Below are 10,832 nucleotides of genomic sequence, written 5' to 3'. Positions count from 1 at the left end.
ATGTGGTATAGTGTGGTGCGCACTTTTTTGTGGCGAAGTGTGGTGCACTATTGCTCTGTGTGGTGAGACACGATGCACTACCTGTGTGGTGAAGTAGAGTACGTTATAATTCTATGGGATAAAAGTGTGCTGCACTATTATTCTGTGTTGTGAGGCGTGGTGCACTATTATTTTGTGGAGTGAGATGTGGTGCACTATTGTTCTGTATAGTGAGATGCAATGCACTATTATTCTGTGGGGAGATGCAATGCACTAATAATCTGTGTGGTGAGGTGTGGCGCACTATTATTCTGTGTGGTGAGGTGTGGTGCACTATTGCTCTGTTGGGTGAGATGTAACGCACTTTTGTTCTGCATGGTGTGGTGCAGCACACTATTTTTCTGTTGTGCTAGATGTGGTGCACTATTGTTCTGTGTGGTGAGATATGGTGCACTACATGTGTGGTGAGGTATGGTGCACTATTTCTTCATGTGGTAAAGTGCAGTGCACAATTGTTTGTGCACTGTTATCCTGTGGGGTGAGAAGCGGTGTACTATTATTCTGTGGGGTGAGATGTGGTGCACTATTATCCTGTGGGGTGAGAAACGGTGCACTATTATTTTGTGGAGTGGGATGGGGTGCACTATTATTCTGTGAGGTGAGAAGCTGTGCACTTTTATTCTGTGTTGTGAGGCGTGGTGCACTATTATTTTGTGGAGTGAGATGTGGTGCACTATTGCTCTGTATAGTGAGATGCAATGCACTATTATTCTGTGGGGAGATGCAATGCACTAATATTCTGTGTGGTGAGGTGTGGCGCACTATTATTCTGTGTGGTGAGGTGTGGTGCACTATTGTTCTGTGTTGTGAGGCGTGGTGCACTATTATTTTGTGGAGTGAGATGTGGTGCACTATTGTTCTGTATAGTGAGATGCCATGCACTATTATTCTGTGGGGAGATGCAATGCACTAATATTCTGTGTGGTGAGGTGTGGCGCACTATTATTCTGTGTGGTGAGGTGTGGTGCACTATTTCTTCATGTGGAAAAGTGTGGTGCACAATTATTTTGTGGTGAGGTGTGGTGCACTATTGCTCTGTTGGGTGAGATGTAACACACTTTTGTTCTGCATGGTGTGGTGCAGCACACTATTTTTCTGTTGTGTTAGATGTGGTTCACTATTGTTCTGTGTGGTGAGATATGGTGCACTATATGTGTGGTGAGGTATGGTGCACTATTTCTTCATGTGGTAAAGTGCAGTGCACAATTGTTTGTGGTGAGGTATGGTGCACTATTGCTCTGTTGGTTGAGATGTGATGCACTTATGTTCTGCATGGTGTGCTGCAACACACTATTCATCTGTGGCCTGAGATGTGGCACACTATTATTCTGTGTGGTGAGATACGGTGCACTACCTGTGTGGTGAGATGTGGCACACTATTATTCTGTGTGGTGAGATACGGTGCACTACCTGTGTGGTGAGATGTGGCACACTATTATTCTGTGTGGTGAGATACGGTACACTACCTGTGTGGTGAGATGTGGCACACTATTATTCTGTGTGGTGAGATACGGTGCACTACCTGTGTGGTGAGGTGTGACGCACTATTTCTTCATGTGGTAAAGTGCAGTGCATTACTTTTCTGTGTGGTGCGGCACACTATTATTCTGTGGTGTTAGATGTGGCGCACTATTGTTCTGTGTGGTGAGGTGCAGTGCACTATTTTATTTGTGCATTAGATATAGCTTTGTAGTGTGAATAGACCCTAAACGTAAAGTGGAACTAAACCCTCCTATCCTTTTCAGCCAAGGAAGCTGCCATCTTGTGCCTAGTACACACAATCAGAATACCGGGCAAAAACAACCCCACATGGAGTGACCGTCCAATAATCTGTTAGTACATAGCTTTCAGGAGCTGCTTGCGACAGTTCAATATCCAAAGGAACAAGAATGAAAATTATTCTCGTAAGATAAGAGAACAAATTATTTTCATGTAATTAGTATAGTATTAGTATAGTATTTGTACAAAACAAAATTGAGTGTGCAAGACCATGCATGCCTGGAAATGAAAGAATACAATACAATACATTACAATAAATTACATTACATTACAATACATCACTTCCAAAGTCGTATCCTGTTTTAGCAGAATTTTCGCAACTCTGGTAACCTATTCTTTTTCAATATGAAACGAGTGTGCAAAAAAAACGGATGCTGATTCATCCGATATTCTCACGATGCGTCCCAGGAATTAGCCTTTGTTAGATCTGAAGTTGCTAGGGTGCTGCACATGTGATCAGGTATGACTCCAGTCATTTGATGGTTTGGCAGTTTGGTTGAGAGCACAAGAAAATGCGGCACCATTTCTGGAAATGTAATTTTTTTTTACACTGTTACATCACTGAGTTTAGTTCCACTCTAACCGCTTCCCGACTGCCCTATAGCAGAAATACTGTTACAGGGAGGCACGGGTGTGCAAAATCACATATATATGACACAGTGAGTAAAACAGCACACTTGTACACAGTTAGAACATTTTAGGACATATTTAACCCCTTGATCGCCCCCCCCAGTTAACCCCTTCACTGTCCTGTCACCAGTGTCATTAGTACAGTGTAGAGATTTTTTGCTGATCACTGTATTAGTGTCACCGGCAACTTCAGATAGTGTTAGTTAGCGTCAGTTAGCATCCCTCCCAGATAGCGTCAGATTGCCAGTCAGTACACCAGTCATCACATTTAACCCTTTGATTACCAGGAACATGCTCACATACACAATAAACCTCCATTGCTAGTATAGTGTCTGAATGGATCAATATCTTTGATTAGATCAGCACTATACCAGTGTTCACATTAGTATAGTGTCCCCAAAAATGCAGCGTTAGCGGGATCAGCCCTGGAACCTGCCAGCACCTGTGTTTAGCCCCTACGCTTACCCCCCTTCCTCTCCCCAACAGCAAGTGCAGTCTCAGTAGATCACTGTCACTTGATACATTGCACACAAAACCTCAGTGTTTGCAGAATCAAGCCTGAACTCTGTTAGCACTTGCTGGTACATTTTTTTGTAGCGGTTGAAGCAGTCCCTGACAGCCAGGTGCTCTTTTCCCGTGAGTCGCACTAGGTACCTATAAATTTAGTGGCCAAAATGCCAATGGAAAGGTACTCTAGTGAAGAGGCCTACAGGATTCTGACCGTGTCAGATGAGAGCGAAGGGGAAGACTCATTGACACAATCAGCCTCAGAATATATAGACAGCAGCAGGACCCTGACAGATAGATCAGACGATGGAGAATAGGTCCCTGCTAAGGTCAGGTGTACCTGACCCCGTTCCGAAGCTGCTGAGATGTTACAATTGCATGATGACTCTCATATGCAGCAGAGTGCTAGTACTAGTGCCGCTCCACCTTTTGGTGAACTGGCGAGCACCAGCGGCCTAGTACAACCTGGTCTTATTCATACCAGCACTGCAGTATCACTTGGTGACGTGACGAGTCTCATAAGTGCAGCACAAGCTGGTGTGGTGGTGAGCACAAGTATTGTCCCGCGGCCACCAACAATTCGCACACAGGCCTGTAGAGCCCCTAGTATCCTTTTGGATGTGCTTGCAAATCCGGATTGGCAGCCTACAAATTCTGCAGCACCCGTACTTCCCCGTACTTCCCCCATTTACTGCCCAACCCAGAATTCAGGTGGAAACAGCAAATTTAACTACTCCCCTTGATTTCTTGGAGCTGTTTTTCATGGAAGATCTGTATGCATTGATTGTAGATCAAAGCAGTTTATATGCACAACAGTTTATTGCCGCTAACCCAAATTCAAACCTTGCCAGACCATTCGCATGGAAACCCATTACGGTTTCCGAATTTAAAAGTTTTTTTGGGGCTTAACCCTCAACATGGGCATTACTAAAAAAAATTAATTGCAGTTGTATTGGTCCACAGACCCGATTCATCATATGCCATGTTCTCCGCTGCCATGGCCAGGCATAGATATGAGAGTATACTGCATTTTATGCATTTCAATGACAATACACTCTGTCATCCTCGGGGTGACCCTGAATTTGACCGGCTCCACAAAATTTGTCCCCTCGTAAATCACCTTAACCAAAAATTTGCAGATGTCTATACTCTCCAGCAAAACATCTGCGTTGATGTGTCCCTCATTAATTTTTCTGGCCACCTTGCATTCAAACAATTTCACCCCAGCAAACGTGCCAGATATGGGTTCAAGATGTATAAGACCTGTGAGAGGGCAACAGGCTATACATATAGGTTTTTGTTTAAGAAGGAAAAGATAGTCACATGGAGCCCCCCGGATGCCCAGGCTATATGGGCAGAAGTGGCAAGATAGTTTGGGACATGGTGTAATCCTTTTTCCATATGGGGTACCACTTATATATGGACAATTTTATTCAAGCGTGCCACTATTTTGATATTTGTACAATTTTGAAATTGGCGTGTGGCACCATGCAACCTAATAGCCGGGGCTTCGCCAAACGGCTTGTAACTATCTGTCTTAGAAAGGGGGAAAAAGCCTACTTGAGAAACGAGGAATTGCTGGCAGTGAAGTGGAAGGACAAACGGGATGTTTTCGTCCTGTCTTCCATTCACGCAGACACGACCATCCAAACTGCCATGGCAGCTGGTGTTGACCGGAAGCCCCTTTGTGTCCACAATTATAACCTTAACATAGGAGGGGTAGACTTCAACGACCAGATTATGAAGCTGTACTTAGTTTCCTGAAAAGCCAGAAGCTGATACAAAAAGGTGTCTGTTTATTTCAATTGGCTCTATATAATGCCTTTGTGCTTTACAAAGCAACTGGACGAAGTGGATCCTTCCTAAAATTCCAGGAAGAGATCATCATGGCCCTTTTGTATCTAGAAAGTGCTGTGGCCCAAACCCCCAACAAAGATGCAGTTAGCCGGCTGCATGAGAGGCATTTTCCCGATGCCATTCCTGCTACCCTAACCCAAAGGACACCCCAAAAAAGATGTCATATCTGTAGCAGATATGGAATTAGGCGTAACACCCACTTTTTTTGTCCCTCTTGTCCTGACCAACCTGGTCTCTGCCTCAAGGACTGTTTCCGTCGCTACCACACACTAGAGGAGTGTTGGTATAGGGTACAGCACGGCAAAGTTAAGGGTACATATTTGCACAGGGTCTGGAAAGATGTTAGGCAGTCAACAAACTGGCTATCGCATTTTGAGAGACCCTACCATCTGATTTAAGTTCAAGTTAAAAAAAAAAATTTAAATTTTAAAAACCAAAAATAGTTGTTTTTTTGTTGTTTTCATTGTTGTTACTGTTTTACTGTTATGATTTTACTGTTTTATTGTTACTGTTTTATTGTTAACTATTGCGGTTTTCTTTGCAGGAATGCCATTCAGCTGCAGCACCAACTTGTTTATTGTAACAGCAACAGGGTCTTGCTCTCAGAATATACATAAGAAGGTGTGTGCAGTGCTGTTGGATGAGATTTTTCATCCGCGGTTAAAAAAAGATCATATATGCCGAAGCATGGGGGCCTGGGGTGGCCAGTAGGTGGATAGCTCCTATGCTTCGGTATATCTTTTAAAAAAATTGTTTTGGCAGAGATTTCTTCATCCATATTGACCGATGTGAATAAAGGAATCTGTTAGGTCCTTTTTTGTTTTGTTCAGCCCATGGGCTGAACGACAAAAAAGCAACATTTCCTGTGTGCCCACCATTAGAAGTGGGTGGATGCAGGGTGGTATATTTTAATGGTGGGCATACCACACACTTTTTCTGGTAGAGATTTATTTTCTTTTTTTCATTCAGCCCACAGGCTGCATAAAAATAAAAAGAACATAGAATATATACCCAACAAGGACCAGCGGCGTGCTGGTACATCACTGGACTTTGAGTGGTTATACCAAGATGATTAAAACAAATGAAAGTGTTGCGCTGCTAGCATAAATCCATACGTGTAAATATACAAACAAAAATGTGACTGATAGTCCCAAAAAGATGATGAAACAAAAAATAAATGCAATTCTTCAAAAAAAATCCAAATAAGTGAAAAATCTTCCTGCTGGTGATTGCACCCAAGATCCCAGTGCTGTAAATCTCCAAACCATGTGAATCACCACAGTGAACATAGACTTCCAGGTGGACTCTCACCTTTCTCGCATGGACCTGTATGTGGACCCAGGTCAAACAAAGCATCTCCCCTATTAATGGGGGAAGCACATAACTTGCTCCTCTGTGCACTCTTCCCCTTATGAATCACCACTGGACCTTCTCAAATGGCACCCGATTTCAGTACAGCCAACTCTTTGGATAAAGCTCAACAACCTCTGATGAAGTGACGTGGTGTGTGGCGATCCATGTGAGGGAGAAGTCACCCCAAAAAGGGGTCATTTGGGGGGGTTTGTTGCTATCCTGGCATTTCAGGCCTACGAAACTGTGATAGGTAGTGAGGACATGAATTGTGGAAGCTACGCACCTTCAGGCTTTCAAAGTGATCATTGGATTTCAGGCTCCTGTATGTGGCTAGGCTCCCAAAAAGTCTCACACATGTGGTATCCCCATACTCAGTAGAAGTAGCAGAATATATTTTGGGGTGTAATTCCACATACAGGTGCAAGAAAAAGTATGTGAACCCCTTGGAATTACGTGGAGTTTTGCATGAATTGGGCATAAAATGTGCTCTGAACGTCATCTAAGTCACAACAATAGAAGAACACAGTCTGCTGAACATAATACTACACAAACATTAGATGTTGCCATGGTTTAATTGCACATAACATGTAAACATTCACAGTGCAGGGAGGAAAACGTATGTGAAGCCCTAGCTTAATGACTTCTCCCAGAGCTAATTGGAGCCAGGAGTGAGCCAACCTTGACTCCAATCAGTGTGATGATATTGGATGTGTTGCTGACAGCTGTCCTGTCCTTAAAAAACACACACCTGTTTTGGGTTTACTGGTTTCAAGCAGTACTGTCTGATGTGAACCATGCCTCGCAGAAAAGAGCTCTCAGAAGACCTACGATCAAGAATTGTTGACTTGCATGAAGCTGGAAAGGGTTACAAAAGTATCTCCAAAAGCCTTGATGTTCATGTGTCCACGGTAAGACAGACTGTCTACAAATGGAGAAAGTTTAGCACTGTTGCTACTCTCCCTAGGTGTGGTCGTCCTGTAAAAATGACTGCAAGAGCACAGCGCAGAATGCTGCATGAGGTAAAGAAGAATCCCAGAGTGTCAGCTAAAGACCTACAGAAATCTCTGGCACATGCTAACATTTTTGTTGACACATCTACAATAAGGAAAACATTAAACAAGAATGGAGTACATGGGAGGACACCACGGAGGAAGCCATTGCTGTCCAAAAAGAATATTGCAGCACGTTTGAAGTTTGCAAAAGAGCACCTGGATGTTCCACAGCACTACCGGCAAAATATACTGTGGACAGATGAAACCAAGATTGAGTTGTTTGGGAAGAACACACAACACTATGTGTGGAGAAAAAAAGGCACAGCACACCAACATCAAAACCTCATCCCCACTGTAAAACATCGCGGAGGGAGCATCATGGTTTGGGGCTGCTTTGCTGCCTCAGGGCCTGGACGGATTGTTGTCATTGATGGGAAAATGAATTCCAGAGTTTATCAAGACATTTTGCAGGAAAACATACGACCATCTGTCCGCCAACTGAAGCTCCGCAGAGGATGGGTGATGCAACAGGACAATGATCCAAAGCATACAAGTAATTCAACAAAACAATGGCTGCAACAGCACAGAATACATCTTCTGGAGTGGCCCAGTGAGAGTCCTGACCTCAACCCGATTGAAATGCTGTGGCATGACCTTAAGAGAGCGATTCACACCAGACATCCCAAGAATATTGCTACACTGAATCAGTTTTGTGAAGAGGAGTGGTCCAAAATTACTCCAGATCGTTGTGCAGGTCTGATCTGCAACTACAGGAAACGTTTGGTTGAGGTTATTGTTGCTAAAGGAGGGTCAACCAGTTATTAAGTCCAAAGGTTCACATACTTTTTCCTCCCTGCACTGTGAATGTTTACATGTTATGTGCAATTAAACCATGGCAACATCTAATGTTTGTGTAGTATTACGTTCAGCAGACTGTGTTCTTCTATTGTTGTGACTTAGATGACGTTCAGAGCACATTTTATGCCCAATTCATGCAAAACTCCACGTAATCCCAAGGGGTTCACATACTTTTTCTTGCAACTGTATACCCATGGCTTGTGTGATCAATATATCACTTAAGTGACACCTTTATGTAAAAAAAAAAAAAAAGTTTTTGTCATTTTGCAAAAACTTTAAAAAAAATAAATCTTCCATGGACTCAAAATGCCTCTCAGCAGATAGCTTAGGGTGTCTACTTTTAGAAAAGGGGTCATTTGGCGGTGTTTGTACTGTCCTGGTATTTTAGCACCTCAAGAAATGTGATAGTCAATATACACTTATTAGGATTTTTTACCCAAAAACTTGTAGCAGAAGTTTATTTTATTTATTTTCTTACTTTTTTTGTTTATAGCACAAAAAAAAAACCCAAAGGTAATCAAATACCACCAAAAAAAGCTCTATTTGTGTGAAAAAAGGACATAAATTATATTTATGCACAGAATTGCATGACCGCACAATTGTCAGTTAAACTAATGGAGCACTGTATAGCAAAAAATGGTGTAAATTGCAGTATCTATACCATAGTTTGTAGACGCTATAACTTTCACACAAAGCAATCAATATACACTTATTGGGCTTTTTTTTTATTAAAGACATGTAGCAGAATACATTTTGGCCTAAATTTATGACTAACCTTGAGTTTACTATGTATTTTTTTATAGCCAAAAGTAAAAAATATCGGGGTTTTTTCGAAATTGTTGGTCTTTTTTTGTTTAATAGTAAAAAGCGCACTGGTGATCAAATACCACCAAAAGAAAGCTCTATCTGTGTGAAAGACAGAACATACATTTGGGTTTGGGTACAGCGTTGCATGACCGCTCAATTGTCGGTTAAACTAGCAGAATACATTTTAGCCTAAATTTATGACTAACTTTGAGTTTACTATATATTTTTATAGCCAAAAGTAAAATAGTTTTTTTTCAACATTTTCGGTCTTTTTTTGCTTATAGAGTGCACAGGTGATCAAATACCACCGAAAGAAAGGACATACATTTCATTTGGGTACAGCATTGCATGACTGCGCAATTACCAGTTGAAATAGTGCAGCATCGAGTAGAAAAATAAGGCCTGGTAAAAGAGGGGGGATGGGGAGTAAATTCTCAGGTCAGGTGGTTAAACCAAGAATGGAACAGAAAAGACTGACTGATGAAGTAACAGCCGGTATCTGGAGCTATTCTGTACATTAAAGGGCTTGAAGAGGAACTAAAGCCATCAATTTGATCGTTTCACAGTTACCGGAACAATGTCACATTTGTTCGCAGCTAAACTGTCAAACCATCACAGCTGGATTCATAGCGGACCACGTGTGCAGCACCATGGCAGTTGGAGACCAAAGCCATGCTAAGATGGCATCATCCTTGGCTGTAAAGGAGGGTGTAGTTGTGCTTCCCCTTATACACAATGACATCGGTGAGATTCCAGTTGCCCTGCATGTAGCAGTTCGTGCTCTCCGCGAGTCCATATACTACAAAATACTACACCATTCAGTACAGAACATTACCGCCTGACCAATCACTCCTACAGCTTTACATGACGTCACGTTGCTCTCCTCCCCCTAATCAGCTCTTGCTCAGCACCACACGTTAGCCTAGTCTACACATGCGCACTACTGCCCACAGGCCTCGGGGACGCGCATCGGGGCGAGTGATTTGTTGCACTCTAGTAGCGATTTGCGCTCTGCATCCTCTACACTACTGTGCAAAGCGGCGCCTCCCGATTGGTGGGAATCTCTCCTCCAGCGCTTCTTCGGTCTCCTCGGCAGGGCGCGCGAGAGCAGCAGCTGTTCGTGTGAATTATTGGCGCCCCGTGCCGTTTGCCAGCTCCCATGTACGTCTCTATGGTTTCTGCCATGGAACCGCAACAACAACAAAAGGAATTGTCGGTCCGGCGGCGTGACGTCATTACAGGAATACGGAAGAAGATCTTGAAAGGAGCTGTAGGCGACATGGGGAAGAAGCATAAGAAGCACAAAGGCGACAAGCACGGCTATGAGGGGAAAGACGAGAAGGCGGCGGAGAGCCGTGAGTTGTTAATGAGAGTCTGTGTGCTGCTATTGGATGGGGAACTACAAGTCCCAGCATGCTGTGCTGTGGGGGAGGGGTCAGTCATTCAGAATGTAGGACAACATGCCTCCTTCCTCCACTGGAGATTGCCGGGCACACTACTACATGTGTACAGGCTGGGGGTCGAGAAACAGCCATCATACTGCACAGCTTACACCAGAGCTGAAGAAAACCCACTACTGACGCTCCATGCCTAACCTGATCCTTCCTCCAGAGTACCCCAGGCCTTTATTCCCTTTTCACCCATTGATCCTGCCAATAACACACTTCCTGTCTTGGGTTGTCTTCACACTGGATGGAGAAGCAATGGAGACACCTATGGAAAGCCTTGGTAAAGAATATGTAAACCCAACATTTCATATTCCTGATATGTGCCTGCTGTACCATGTACTTATAGGAAAAAGGATCCGGTTCTCTTTGTATTCCTTTTGTTTGCAAAATTCTTGGTGTTCGCGCCAGTCCCTCTGCTTTTCCATTAAAAACTGACCACACTAGGCAGGAGAGCACACCATAGTCAGTTCTCTAGGTGTGCTGGGAACTCTGCCTGCTCTCCAATGATCAGACTTGTCCTGACACCCACACCCTCCTGCGCAGCCATTCACTGGGAAGATCA

At 43.4% G+C, this 10,832-nt stretch overlaps 1 protein-coding gene across 2 annotated transcripts in view; it reads left to right on the top strand.

Moving 5' to 3' along the window:
- The first annotated feature begins 9,768 nt into the window (after window positions 1-9,768).
- BRD7 (bromodomain containing 7) overlaps window positions 9,769-10,832 on the top strand; it is a 66,452-nt gene continuing 65,388 nt past the window's right edge. Inside the window, exon 1 of one of the 2 annotated variants that reach the window (XM_089689486.1) lies at window positions 9,769-10,177. In XM_089689486.1, the coding sequence (XP_089545612.1) occupies window positions 9,982-10,177 (196 nt within the window). In that variant the 5' untranslated portion in view covers window positions 9,769-9,981. The remainder of the gene's footprint in view (window positions 10,178-10,832) is intronic. The other variant, XM_089689485.1, reaches the window with a different exon arrangement.

The sequence above is a fragment of the Staurois parvus genome, unplaced genomic scaffold (assembly GCF_062004578.1).
Source record: "Staurois parvus isolate SC_StPar_1 unplaced genomic scaffold, SC_StPar_1.0 ptg000476l, whole genome shotgun sequence".
NCBI classification, from domain to species: domain Eukaryota; kingdom Metazoa; phylum Chordata; class Amphibia; order Anura; family Ranidae; genus Staurois; species Staurois parvus.
Note: the sequence above shows the minus strand (reverse complement) of the source record. Positions and strands in the feature narration are given on the sequence as shown.